Raw genomic sequence first — 14,615 nt, 5'->3', positions numbered from 1 at the left:
TGCATATCACCTCCACATGCTGCCGCCCATGCTTTCAAGTGTTGAATCGAAAAGTCTTACGTACATGTGCACGACTTGATGATTGTTCAAATTTCTGCGGGGTGTCGCTGCTAATGAGAGCCCGATAGATAATGCTCAAGCCCGCCTTCGGGAATTTTTCCTCTCGTCTCCGTCCGGCTCCTTTTCCGCCTCCCTCCCTCCTACAGGGACTCTCAGTGTGGAGCCGGTCTCCCACGACTCCCCCAACTGCCCTGCAGTTCCGGTGTGCCCTCCCCCCGTCCCCTGTGTGAAAGTATGAACAAATTAAAACAAAAAACCATCTCTAATTAAAGAAGAGCTTCTGACGCTTTGAAGACTCTTTGACACATGAAGACGCAAGACAAAACGAGTATTGGGTATCAAATTTACGGAAAGGTGCTCTGGAGACCGCAAAATTACATGTTAAAGCTGAGTCTAGAAGGAGAAAGAAACTCAATGACTCGAATATAAAACAAGTAAAGGACTTCGTGGTACAAGAAAGCTATAGAGAGATCTGGGCCACTGTGGAGATTTCGGTAAACGAAGAGTGTTGATTGCAAAAGATTGGCCCAACCATGCCTTCCTACCCGGTCATTGAGTGACATGTCTATCACATTAGCCACAATAATCTTAAAGTTTACTGAAACAGTACTCTGTAGATTCCGAAAACTCATTTCCTGGCTTTACTGCGAACGACTTATTGCATATCCGTCATTGACCGTCTACTAAGTTGAGGGCCGCCCTAAAATGCTTCTTGTCTAATACCGTCATCATCAACTTTTACCAAACAACTTTGAAAGCGCAGATGTAATATTGTGGAGGAGATGAATTAGTCAATCTTCGTAAGTAAAACAAAATTAAATTGATGATCCTTGTTCCGTACATGTTATTGATTCGAGATGGGGGCCAAAAGCACATAAAAGAAAACACTTACAGTGCATACACAGTACAACTAGCAAGACAAACAAATGATGCTCACCCTGGTCGCTGTGACGTATTCAAATTCTGGAGACAAAGAAGCCTATACTTTTGGGACCCCTGAAGCCTTCGTTGAGCCCCTAGACGCATGAACAAAGAATTTTAAATTCATTAAGTTTGATTGCCCGTCCATTTTCCGGATTTAAAGCAGTCTCTGAGTCACCTTTGATGAAGTGAAGCTCTTTATTCTCTAAACAGACTGGCCAATCAAACAAGAAAGAAAAAAAAGATTGAGCCAATTTTAACCACTACAACTTTACTTCGCTATTGAAGTACATGGTAATCTGAAAACAGATAACGGGATTCCCCTTTCAATTTTCCCATGTAGTTCTCAATGATAGCGGCCGCTGGGATAGTGCAAAGTCTCTGCAATTATCTCGCGCTCATTACGACACCTAGCTGTCTGCATAGTCGGTGCCACCACGGAAACGTTGAAAAAATTGTAACCGATCTCAGTTTTCATCTCTCATCTGGCGCTAGTGTTTCATTTTCCAGGGTCTGAAAAGTTCAGCAGCGCCATTAGTCGGTGGTCCGCATTGGACGCTCCTCATATGCAATTTGGTGAGATGCTTACATTTCATTTTGCCAAGATTGATTCTTTCGCGAACACCCACTCACATGCGAAAGTTACCAAGATTCGAGACATGTATTTTCAACACACACGGGTATGCAAATCGCATACGCTACCCGTGATTAAGGCTAAATACACCTCTTCATTTCGGACTTTTATCCATACAAATTCTCTCAGCATAGTCAAGACCGCCTCTGATCACCGCCAAGTCACCACCCCGAGTCAACATAATATCCCTCTTTGCCAAGGCACAAACAATGTCCCTATTTCCAGCAAACCAATCATATGGAACAAAAAAGTGCTCAAAGACCTCAGTCCCTGGGGAATCTTTGCTCTGCGGGATCCCTGACCTGCTCTCGCTAAGGTCAACAGAGCACACCCAAGAAGACCGGTTCAGGAACACGAGCTTGGATTCATGAATGTCGATAACATGAGCAACACTAAGCTCGAATGCCGTCATCTGCAGATAACCTGGAGCGGCAAGACTTGATGTTAAGATGAAATTCTTTGCTTCATCTGTGGCAACTTGACCTAATGCGACCGTAGCACCTAAATGCTTGCCTTGGAAGACTCTATCATCGTTTTTGACGACTGAAAGAAATTCTGCTTCAATTATCGCAATCCTGTTGATGTTGGTGGAGCTGCCCAGAAGCAAGAAGTCGAGCATGATTCTTCGTTTCGGACCGAGCGAGTATAGGGTCGCATTCTTGAGCTCTGTCCCTTCTTTATTCAAAGGCAATGCAAAACATGAAGCTTCAGACCAGTCACTCCAGCAGTAAGTGCATATTTTGACGTTGTACACACAGATCAGATGTAGAGAGGAGTCTGGATGAGGGAGCCATTTTCGGGCTCCTGGTATTTTTGGGTACGGCTGCTTTCTCTCGTACTGACCGCTGTTCAAATTGAACAGATGATCAGACTCACGAGTAGATACCAAAAATTTCCCTGCTACTTCTCCGACTAGTACATCTCTGATTGCTTCCCCGGAATGCAGGTGGGACTTGAAGAGTACAGTCAGATCGCCAGGCCAGCCTTTTTCCGCTGACTTGCGGATTTTATGTAGGAAGATCCTATTCGAGGCATCAACGCTAAGGAGGGAATCCCTTGTCTCGATCCAGACTAACAGGCGGACTGGTGACTTGTGGCTGTAGAGAGTCCCCAAGCTCACTGCCATTTTCCGCTCGTAAAGTACGACTGACCCGTCATCCTTCCCACAAAACACAATTTCGGACATGTGGTGGATCGCTATGGCAGTGATCTTTGCTTTGGCTTCTGTGGAAACTGTCTCTACCTCGGTGGCGAAAGTGGTCCCGCTGCTGCCATCGCTTAGGGACTCTCGCAATAGAGCTTCAGGTTCCCAGACAGTACAATGGGTGCCTCTTATGTCGGCAAAAGGCATACTGTCCCTGGTAAAAGCAAGCTGCTTGATAAAAGAGTTGGATGATTTGACCCGATAGAGGAGCTTGAAAGTATCAAATTGATAGACGTGGATAATACCATCTGCACCACCGGCTGCCAGGAGACGCCCATTAGGGCTTGGGACGAGTGTTTGACAGTTGGCACGAAAACATTCTAGCTGCTGGTCGGTAAATGGGTCAAGGAGGGCAAGATCACCATCAAGGTAAGAGACTGCGAGAAGGCTAATGTCAGGATTAGGGTTGAAAGCAAGTGCGACGACAACATGCGTGCTGGTTTCTCCGCTGGAGAGTTTCTTGCCGCAGCTACCAGCGAAGGCATCCTCTTCCATGTCCCAAAGTATGATTGGTTGACCACTGTATGCAACAGCAAGCATTCTGTGGCTGGTAGAGAGGGTAAGTGCGCATGGGCTCCCACGCGGAAGTTTTCGGCTCGTCTCTGGCGTATTGGTATCACACCATGGTACCAGCACTGACGTCGGCTCGACATCGTGTCCCAGATGCCAAGACGCGATGTAGTTGTTACCACTTGCAACTAAAAGCGTCTCATCATCGAATTCCATAGCCATCGGACGTGGAAGGCTCGCGAAGCTGTGTATCACTTCGCCACTTCTGATGTCCCAGATCTTGATCATCCTCCTACCACATGTTGCTAAGAGGCCACTTCTGATCGCGAAAGCGATGAATTCGACCCCTTCACCATGTTCCAAAACCTTGTATTCTTGGTATGATGTGACATAGTATAGTACAACGGACACTGAACTGAGACCTACGGCCAGGAATTCGTCTCCATAGCGCAAAGCCCTTGGTTGCCCCTGACGAAAATCAATGCACAACAACCTGTCGTCCCAATGCTTCATAAGAGCGCCACTCACTGCGAGCCTCTGGCCTGAGCCCCCGATGTTGTATATCATAGACTCGGTGGGACAGAATGGAGGTATCAAAGAGTATATTGATGATGGAGATACCATGAGGGCGTTGGCGAACATGGCAGGAATTCGAGCAAGGTCCGCGATCCACTGTCGAAGGTCTCGTATATGAGGATCTAGTGGAGAATGCTCAGTAGCACATGCGTTGACGTAGGTTTTGAGGTGTTTTGAGGCGCGGATGAGGTAGCTGAGATTTTGACAGCCAGCGATCATTTCGATCCAAGTGAGGACATTGCATTTCAGGAACTGTACGACAAGCTGGAATGTCTCTGCCGCCGATGGATCAGCTCTTGAGAGGTGATATGAGAATGATGTGTATGCATAAGCGGCGAAATCTAGTCTTCTTGCTGGGAAATTTGCAGATGAACGACGTCGAGTGTTCCTAGGAGGCTTCATTTCCTCCCCAGCAAGGTATTCGAGACACACATGAGCCATCCGTGTATGCGCCTTTGTTTTTTCAATGTAAAACTCGGAATCAAGTCCGTCGGCGACAAGGAATTCTCTAGCAGTTTCATGCACCATATTTACTCTCCCATATTTGTCCACGACCACTAGTTGACCACAGAGTGCGGCAATGCTCTCCTTCAATATTGGGAATGAGTCATGGATTTCAAGAGTCAGAGCACCATCCAACTCGCCGATTGTCATTGGTCGAATCGCACATACTGCCCACATGAGAATGGTTTTGGCCAGCTTTTTTCCGCGAGTGGCCTGCGACATCGAGGTTAAAGCGCGCCTGTATAATGACACCATGCCTCTCGGCACATCTTGGAGAATCTGTTGGATTTCCTTCTTACTGTGGCAGCATAGGAGTTCCTCAAGCACCAGGATTGTCCACAAGAAGGACCCCTTGGATTTGTCTAGAATTTTCTCGGCTAATGTCCCTTGATCGTCAGGTCCCACGACTGTTAGAGCCTGAGTCTTTCTCTGTATCAAAAGCCTGAGATCTGACTCTGTGTCTGTTTCCAAGATCGGCAAATACTGAAATAGGTTGGGTGGGATGACTGAAAAGCGTTGGGCCAGATCGACCGTATCCCGACTTGTCACGAGGATTCGCAAGGGTATAGACTCGCCCATGTTGGAAAATATGGTGTTAAAAAGGATTGCAGGATTGGAACACTCGTCCAGAGCGTCGATGACCCAGTAATGCCGGGCCATTGGGGCCTGAAAAATACCGGAAAGGAAGAGAATTCTCCAAAGGGTACGTTCGTCAACGGAATCTAAGCAAACACCATCCGCCTGCACTCCTAGAATGGCATCACTAGCTTCGATATGGGAACTAGCCATCTGAAAAGCGAGAGATCGGAGACAACAACCTAAATTAGACTTTGACTTGTCTCCATGTCGGAAGAAAAAGTAGCTGCATGCCTGGCCGGACTCCTTAAGCTGATCTACGATATAGCCTGAGAGAACAGACTTCCCCGTTGCTGGCCTACCCTTGATCCATAGAGTCCTCTGATTTCCGGATTTCCCATCTCTCCATTTGATATAATCGGCTTTGTTGGAAATCCATCTACATGACCCGTTCATCCGAGCTTCGCAGACGTTTTCAAGATCATCGTCTAAGACGTCGGGAATTTTCAGGAACATCTTGAGGTCCTTGGTCCTCTCACGCATCTGCTTCCTCTTCAGCTCCACGATTGCCGTTTTAATTATGCTCACAGTAGAGGCGAGCGCATTTCGTAGTTGGGCGTAGTTAGAGTCTTCAGGTGTGCCGAATTTGCATATTGTGCGGTGGTCAGCAGCCATGGGAATCTGCTTTTCTTCTCGATAACCGAGAACGGCCGACTCAGGATCGACGATGAGTGAGCTAAAGAGTTTCATTTTCTGCGTTTCATAGAACGACCACAGCTCAAGCCCGGCCGAGATATGCCGGAATTCGTCATTGATCACCTGGACAGCCTCAGAGTTTGGTTCCAGATCGCCAACATAAGCGCGATCATAAGCAACCTTGAGGAGGTTTTTCAGCATCTTTGCCGAGTCGGAACCTCGATGCGGCGTAGCTAGGAAATAGAACGCCGCGAATCGCCCTGACAATTCCTTGTGGACTGCGTCTTGTTTCGCCAAGATATATGCTTTCTTCGTCACCAAACCGCCCATACTGTGGCCGATGACAACGATGGCCGTTCTAGAATTGGCAATACATGGAGAACTGCTTATTGCGCCTAGGAATGCCTTTCCAATATGGTGTATATTCAAGCAGTTTTCCCTTCCTTTTAAGTAATATGAATCGTATCCATAGCTATGGATGCGGACATTCTTGAACGCAGGATCTTTGGAGAGCCACTCCTTTGGCCAGAAATGAGACTGCAGGGATGACTTACTCCATGTTTTTCTAGAACTGCCACCTAGGCCATGGATGAAGATGAAGTCAATCTCTGGCTCCGTCGGAGAAAATAGGAGGCTCAGTCCAAGAGGGCCTTTCACATCCTCCGCTTGATTATCTGAAGTGATGGACGTTGTGGGCGGGTTTTTTGATAGAGAAAGCAGGTTACTTGAGTTCTTAGTTGAAGAGGTACTGGTTGAAGGACTGTTGGGGTGTAAATTGGGCTTCGCACGCCATTGCTTTCGAAAGAACTAGTGTACAGTTAGCAATCGGGTAGAATTAAATTTTCCCGGGGCCAAGGATATAAAACTTAACCATTGTAGCCCACAAAAACCAGGGCATGGGGCGCTGATACCGGATGTCCGGAATTATCAAAGCTGACGTCGGCGCGAGTTCTGTCAATCAAGAGAATAATGAAAGAACGGTAGAATGGGAATTACTCCAGAAGAATACGCAACACTTCGCTGTCGAAGCACATACTACGTGGCCAGCTCTCCCCTCCTCGCTGGAACCACCAATCGGCTGGCTGTCTTAATCACCCTCCAATCAATCCTCCGCATGCTCGGCAATGAGTAGGGAAGACGGCGGCATATATTTAGCCCCCAAATCCCGCAATCTCCGGAGCACCCCATCAAACTGTTCTTTCCTTACCTTTCACTTGTTCATGCTCTGTTGATTTGACACATAAGAGGGTTCTACGCGCATCTTAAATATTTCAAAGAGCCATTTACTATGGGTCCCCAGGCAAACCCGACCTTCTACGTATCTAATATAAGACTAGGAGATTTGATACACACGTATCAGCGCTTTTCATCGAAAACGAGACACTCCGTACGCAGTAAGGCTATTCTCAGCCTACCGTCTATTTTCGTCGCTAATTTCTTTAATAGGGTCCTCGATGTGATGAGGGATTTAGTACAGAGATATGGCTAATTGTTAGAGCCTGAGGCTCTGGTCTGGGCATACTTTTGCTTCTAGTTTTTGCTTGCTGTATGTTTTCCTGTTTGGGATTAGCTTAGGTTAGGAGATAAGAGTATAACCTTTCTCACTCGATCCTTCTTTCGTTTCTCTCAGTCCTCCGAATAAAGAGTTTCCTGTGCTCCTTGTGCTCTTACTTCTGGATATACTCGGTCTCAGCAGTTGGAGCTATTGGAGTATATAGGGTCAGCTGACCCCCTCCGTTTGTCAGCGCGTGCATGTCTTTAGCTAGATCTCTCTCTCTCTCTCTCTTTCTCTTTCTCTCCTCCATACCTCTCAGAAAAGAGATCTTGTCCCTTTTTTCTGTTTTCACGCTATTATGTAGCCCTTTCTTCCCCTGGGCAGCAGATCAGCTGCCGACAGGAGCCAACATTAATGAACAGCAGCAATAATACTCCGCTCTTTTTCTGCCGTGTAGTCCTAAGAATTATAGACAGCTTTGGATGGTTGCATCCAGATGCGACCTCACCATTGTCAACTTTATTAGTAAGCGCACACCACAGCAGCCTAGAAATACCAGACAAGTACACAAACAGTGGTGTTTAACAAGTGTTTGACTTTGGGTACTTCAGGACCCAGTTCTCTTATTGCCAGCAGAATCTGCAGAAATTCATTATAATCCATATCTAAAGGTAGTATCCCGTAATTTCTTCTAAGCACCCTTTTATTTACTAAATAGTGCCGTATATATTGAAATGTCAGGGCGAGTAGAGTTGACTTTACTAGATTGGTGAGGGGCCTATAAAGCGGTCGGGTCTGAAAGTAGCCAAGGTCAAATACTTGTTCAACCCCATTGTACTTGGCCCGTACCGTTGGTACATGTTTTTCAATTTTGATTACCTGTTCAGAGTATTAGGTCTGGTTTGTCTCTGCCTTCACTTGAAAAGACCAGGTGCCCTGATTCGTCAGCAGATCTGAATACTAACTACCTGTCATGGTCTAGTGCAACTTCTAGATTTCAAGACCTCATTTCAAATTTCAAGTAATTTCGAGTTTTGAAATTACATTTTGGCTTCCCTAGGTGACTGACCACATGCCAATCCTGGCTGTTGTACGTGCCCCTCGCCGCTCTCCTCTTCACTCCCGTCATATCTTTTCAGCCCCCTCACCTGAACACAATGCCCTGCACACCCCTGAAGCGCTGACGTGGCCCCTCGGCTAAAATCTGCCGTCTCTCGGGTAACAGTTTCTGTTTAAAATATGTATTTCTAAATGAAAACACATCCTTTGAGTCTGCCAACTCAGCCCCCATTTTGCTTTTTTGAGTGGTTAGAGGGGCGGAGGTCCGATTCATCCTGAATCAAAAAGACTCGTTGACAATAGATTATTTGTGGGGAAGACAACCCCTTTGTTTTGGTCTTCTTTAAGGATGCTGTGAGACTTTCGACGTCAAAGGAGGGGCAGAAGAGAATGGAGCGCACTGATGCAATAGAAATGGCCTGAATTTTTGGAAAGGACTGCACCCAGCACTGTCAGAGGAGAATAGACCAGAATCTACCTTTTAGAAAATCCTTTCATGCCTATAACGCGCCGCGTCTCGATAGTCTCCTAGTTAACACAGCCCCATTGTTTACAGATAACGGATGTTCCCTAGAATCAATAGCCAATCGTAAGTGCGTGACATTCGGTACCACTAGAAGTGAAACATTTTTAGCTGTTATGCGGCCGAGGCGAGTAATTGCCGAGTGAGAGTCACGCGAACGCGCATTTAACATTCAACAGAAACGATAACTCAAAGCAGTCGATTCATTATCCGGTGTAATAAAAGTGAATCAGCCTAGTCGCGGCCAGTTTAGCGCCGTCTCTTAATAGCCATTCAGCAGACCGCGCTCTGGCCAATCGGATTCGTCTTAAAATACGGCTCTAGCTCTATATTACATGATTTCCGGGCGCAGCCCGCTCTGATGGAATGTCCAACTTGATCGGCGAGTAGCACGGAAGTTTCCAGTCCCTCGCCCTCTTGCCACAAATAGCAACAAATTCCGAGCACCTTCACTTTTGGAAAGCTGTTATTATTCATAGCCTACCTCTTAACTTCAATTTTTTCCGGACACCGTACCCCATTTCAGGAGACTAATGGAGGGTGCAAAATAAATTGAGCTTCGCGGAACCAGCTGTCCTAGCTTTTACGGCTTCATTGATTGTATTGAACATGCAATCGTTGGGTGTTGATGCCGTGCAGAGCAAACTCCTGAGGCCTCCCTTTTCCTTTGGATTGCCAACGCAAGCCTATACCTCTGACCATGCCAGTCAAAATCCTTCTGTCGATGAGTCTGCATCATCGCCAACAAATACTGCTAGCGGTGGCCCCCAAGATCCTGCTCAAAGTAGCCTCAAGGCACCACTAGCGGATTCCACTGGCAGTATCCGTCAAGATCCTACTGCAAATGACCATAAATTACCGCCCGCTAGTGATAGCCAGCCGCAGCTAGAACGCACACATAGAGCTGCTTCCTCTTCTGTCTTGCTGGGGAACTTGCCGACAATTTCCCGGGATAAGGATCACCGGGTCTTTTTGGTCGCAGAGGATATAGAGACTTATCTAAAGCGGGATCTGGACCACACTCGGCTTAACAGAATACATAGGCATCTTTGGATGGCCGGGAGACCCCTAAATGCCAGACCCATACACCGATTGAAGATGATGGGTTTCAATATACTCCTGACAGAGCAAGCGGACCTCCATCTCCTCAAATTCTCGAACACGATCTTCATCAAGCCGCTTCCGGATTATATGCTAAACTTCATGTTCTGGGACAAATATCTCTGTGAATCGGAGGAGCTTCATAAATCTGCCTGTGGAATCTTGCTCTCCTATGTTTGGTTGATATGCTCTTCTCTCGACTTGAAATTAGCTCACAAGCTAGATCTTCTCCCATGTGAGATAACGTGGATCGAGTGGAAAAGTTTCGTGGCAGATTTCCTCTCTAATGTCGACCCAAATACGCTCGACCAGGTCAATAAACGCTACCACTTTGGCGAGCTGCGACTAGGAAGGATCAATTCAATATACAGGATCCGATTTTTCTCCACGCACTTCATTCGCGGCTATTTATACGGCTATAACCGCTATGCGATCTTCTTCCAGAGAAATTTCGCCTGGATACTCATCGTATTAGTATATTTTTCCCTTATACTCTCGGCGATGCAGGTCGGTGCCACTGTACCACCACTGAACACGAACCACACCTTTCAGCAGGTTTCTTACGGCTTTTCGGTCTTCTCAATTGTCACCGTGTTAGTAGTTGTGTGTTTTGTGGGGATCTTGTTCGTGACAATATTCTTAGTTAATATGGTCCTGGCTATTTCGCACGAGAAGAAGAAGAGGAGAGACCGGAAAATCCTCTCCCGCGAGAGTGAGGGAACAGCCAAAGCTTAGACATATCATATTTGTGATGAATCAAGTTATCTTCTTTCCGGAAACCTGATCCTTCAGGCATTTCACTGAGAGGAACGTGCAGAAAAATGGGACCACAGGTACTTAGCTACCACATTAAGGCTAACTCATGCTTGGACACCATATGGAACATCTTGACTTTGACTTCATCCCATTGTCTGATCCATCGGCTCGCCCCACTGCCCCTTGGATTCCGCCCAAATCCTCCACGACCTGGTCCGTCACAAAGTTTTGTAACTAGGTCCACGGATATCACTAATCTGTACTACCGTCTTTCTCTGTAATTAAACTGACGGTAATGTGTAACTATATGGTAACCGAGAATATGAAACGAGCTGCCGCATTAAAATAGATAGGTATGGCTGAGCCCTCTAGAATGAAGTTCACCATTAAACAGTCAGACTGATGCAGCTTTCCCAATGCGGGATTCAGTCCCCCATTAGCAGATTACATCCTTTTGTTCAGTATCTAGCAGCAACTATCCACCCATCAATCAGACATCTTCCCTTTGGATGAATTGGAAATAAAATTCAAAAAAATCCCCAACCTTACAGGAGGTGATCAGATGATCATACGTTCCTCCAACTGTCTTGTTGACTTGGCGCCTGCAGTGAACCTTTGCCTGCACATAATGGGTGATGTGGCTATTCCTCCTGCCAGCAAATTGGGCTCCGCCTGACAAGTCCAAGCGCGATAAACCTTAGAATTTGGCTTGTAAGCCCCAGGAGGCTGAATACCTTCTTCTGCCACGGACCTGGGAGAAGACCATTTTTAGGCAATGTAAATACGAACCTACAGGGTCCGAGGACCGGTTGGAGGTGTAATTTGCCAATCGTTTCCAATTAGCGCCGTTTCAATTAGCGCCCACCCCCCCCAACCCTCCTCTATCCGAGGGATTAAGTCAGCACTTGATAGATCCGAAATAGAAAATCTTCAGAGGATAATCTGCATACTCTCCTTCTACAAAATCTTGTGTTTTCCAACTATCTTCGCAGGGACACGTCCCTAACGACGTCTTTGCAATATGGAATTCAACCAAGAATTTGAGCAACCAGCGCAAGCCTCTCCTAGCCCACATGCATCAAAAAGCGAACTACCTGTAAAAGCCGACACAGTCTACAAAGGTCATCAATTCAAATCAAAAAAGCGGTCATCTTTATGGAACGTGGCGTCAAACTTATTTATTTGGGAGCTACTAGCTATGTGTCTATCTACGGGTCTTTTGATCGCCATTATCGTGACATTGTCCTCCTATGATCATCAACCTCAGCCAACCTGGGGGTACATTTCGTTAAACTCTTTGGTATCGTGGCTAAGTACTATCTCTAAAGGATGTGTCTTATTCGCGATTAGCGAGAGTCTAGGACAACTGAAATGGCTGTGGTTCACCAACAATTCGCGGGCCATGTCTGATTTGCGTACCTTTGATGCAGCTAGTCGGGGGCTTTTTGGCAGTGCCGCGCTGATTTGGGATTTACGTGCAAGGTAGGTCAATCCCTTAATGCTTTGCTCCGGTTGGTTGCTCATGGTGCAGGCATTTTGCTGTCCCAGGAAGTCTTGCCGTCATTCTTGCGATCGCCTTCGATCCCTTCACCCAAAACCTTCTTCACTATTATCCTAAGCTCACACCCGATGCCTCGCAAATAGCGATTGTATCAAATAACTCTGTGTACGACGTCGTCGGTTCACAACTTGGCCTAGATGGAGGTATGTCAAAAAGCGCTCCTCTGGTCTTGAGTGTCGCTCATCAAAACGCATAACAGAGGCTTATGTAGACCCAACACTAAAAGCCAACGTTTACAATTCAATATTCAACAATGACCCATCAAAGCCATGGTCAATTCCTAACTATACCTGCGGCACTGGAAACTGCACCTGGGATCCAATCACTTCACTGGGAATGCAAGCAGTTTGTTCCGACGTCACAAAGTATTTGGACTTTCAATGCCATACTATTACAAATGATACAGCTGATCTGGCAATGGTCGGAGAACGCAATTGTTCTATCCATCTTCGATTCAATTCCTCGACAAGCACAATCTCCGCCAATTACATAGAAAACGGACCAGTCGCAACTGCGGTCGTTGCAGGACCCGGCGGAGTCTCTATTATTCAAGAAGATTCCCCTTTTTACCATGTCCAGATTATCGCACCTGATCAGTCCATCAATGAAGTTGACGTATTTACAAATTCGACTAAATGGCAAGCATTGGAATGCGCCCTGCAACCCATAGTCCGAAGATTTCGCCCATCAGTTACTGGGGGTATCTATCATGAAGATACATTATCTGTCTGGAAAAACCGCTCTGCCAACCAAGATCTGGATGGGTACTCTCTCAGCCCCCCTTGGGGACCAGAAATGGGCATTGAGAAGAACACAACCTTCATGATAACATTTGAAGCAATACGTGCGATGGACCCTTTTATGTATTTCTTTGCCGGTAGCGTCGAGTCAGCTCTTGGTCGCATTACATTTATTCCAGTCGAAGGGTATGCTACCTACGCCAGCGCTGATTTCATGCAAGCCATTGCAGTCTCGAATATCACCGGCTGTACGGCCACTGGCTCCGAAAGGCTCCGTTGTGCTATGGAGAATGCGGCTGCTGCGATGTCAAAAACCTTTCGAGATTCGACGCCCTCTGCGGCAGATAGTCAAGGGGCAAAGTCTTCAACTCTGGGTCATGCTATGTCGAATACGACGTATGTGACCGTGCATTGGCAATGGATTTCTCTCCCTATTCTGGTATGGCTGCTAGGTATCATTACCTTAGTGGGTACTATTTTGCGGAGTCGAAGAGCCGTGGTTCCCACATGGAAAAACGATGTGATGCCATTGTTATTCATCTACGAAGGTGGTCAGGATGAACAGCTTTTACCTGATGGAGAACTTGAAAATGAAAAGAGAGTGAGGTTACATGATTTCGAGGGTAGGGTTTGGCTAGCTGAATGATCAGAGATCGTGATGAAATGAATTGATAGTAAGTACAGTAGCAATGTGGGTTGACAGAGAATAAGTAAGCATATAATTCAGATACGTTTTTTCTAGCTCACGAACTCGGATTTAAAAGTTCTGTAGTCGGACTCTTCACATCAGTACATCAAGGTCAATAGGCACTGGCCTGTATCAGCTGCGACATTTACGCCAATGAGGCTGGATGCTGAAAGCGGCAGAGAAGCTATATCAGCGAGCACTGTCAGGCTACTTTTAAGCTTTTGGTCTAGGTCAAACAACAACATTTGAAGACAGTACATAAAATTGGTTCTGTCTACTTAAATTGGATAAGCTGGTGAAGGCAGAAAAAATGCTCCAGCGACTACTAGCAGGCTTTGATAAGGCCCCAGGCTCAGATAATAAATCCACTCTTACGACAATCAACAACCTCGAGAATCTCTACCTTTAGCAGTACAAACAGGAGGAGCAGAAGACAGTCCCTCAATCAGGCCTGGCACTTAGCCGCCCTGCGGCTTGTGGTTCTTGATTCAATGATAGCAAAAGAAACCAGATATATTTAGACTTTGATCAATACACCCTTCATCATTATTCTATTTTAGTGTTCTTAGAAAATAAGTAGCTATGGTGCAGTGACTGCAATAACGCACCTACAACGAAAGGGAGTGTATGATATTGAGGTGTAAAATAGTGGTGCGCAGGGCGTTCAGGTGAAAAGGCCGAAGAGTAAGCATATTGACTGGAGTAAAACAAAAACGTGCAACAGCATAAGTATAACCATGGTTACCTAGCGCCCACAATTCGATGTCGTGGGTGGCTCGCCGCTTCAGCAGCCCTTTTCAGGGGAATCCGGGCACCTGTTAACCCACCCAAATATTCTTCGCCCGAAAATTCAGTACGCGGAGCAGAGAGTTTCTCGGATACCCTGTACCAGTCAATACCTCAATATCCCCGAACCGACATATACGACTAGTTTAGCGTGTTTTGTATACGTATTTTAGAGGTGGGTCTTAAAGGGGTGCAAATACTTTTGTCCAATCACTAGTAGACCGC

At 46.4% G+C, this 14,615-nt stretch overlaps 3 protein-coding genes across 3 annotated transcripts; 2 read left to right on the top strand and 1 right to left on the bottom strand.

Moving 5' to 3' along the window:
• Positions 1 to 1,709: 1,709 nt before the first annotated feature.
• N7520_003764 (uncharacterized protein) lies at positions 1,710 to 6,011 on the bottom strand (the record flags this gene model as incomplete). Its single annotated transcript, XM_057137699.1, has 1 exon — positions 1,710 to 6,011. One exon carries the CDS (start codon positions 6,009 to 6,011, stop codon positions 1,710 to 1,712), a length of 4,302 nt encoding a protein of 1,433 aa, XP_056998164.1.
• Positions 6,012 to 9,367: 3,356 nt separating this feature from the next.
• N7520_003763 (uncharacterized protein) lies at positions 9,368 to 10,594 on the top strand (the record flags this gene model as incomplete). Its single annotated transcript, XM_057137698.1, has 1 exon — positions 9,368 to 10,594. One exon carries the CDS (start codon positions 9,368 to 9,370, stop codon positions 10,592 to 10,594), a length of 1,227 nt encoding a protein of 408 aa, XP_056998163.1.
• Positions 10,595 to 12,017: 1,423 nt separating this feature from the next.
• Positions 12,018 to 13,562, top strand: N7520_003762 (uncharacterized protein; the record flags this gene model as incomplete). Its single annotated transcript, XM_057137697.1, has 3 exons — positions 12,018 to 12,097; positions 12,147 to 12,319; positions 12,376 to 13,562. 3 exons carry the CDS (start codon positions 12,018 to 12,020, stop codon positions 13,560 to 13,562), a joined length of 1,440 nt encoding a protein of 479 aa, XP_056998162.1.
• Positions 13,563 to 14,615: the final 1,053 nt, after the last annotated feature.

The sequence above is a fragment of the Penicillium odoratum genome (assembly GCF_028828045.1).
Source record: "Penicillium odoratum strain IBT 22623 chromosome Unknown utg000003l_segment0_segment0, whole genome shotgun sequence".
In the NCBI taxonomy this organism is placed as follows: domain Eukaryota; kingdom Fungi; phylum Ascomycota; class Eurotiomycetes; order Eurotiales; family Aspergillaceae; genus Penicillium; species Penicillium odoratum.
Note: the sequence above shows the minus strand (reverse complement) of the source record. Positions and strands in the feature narration are given on the sequence as shown.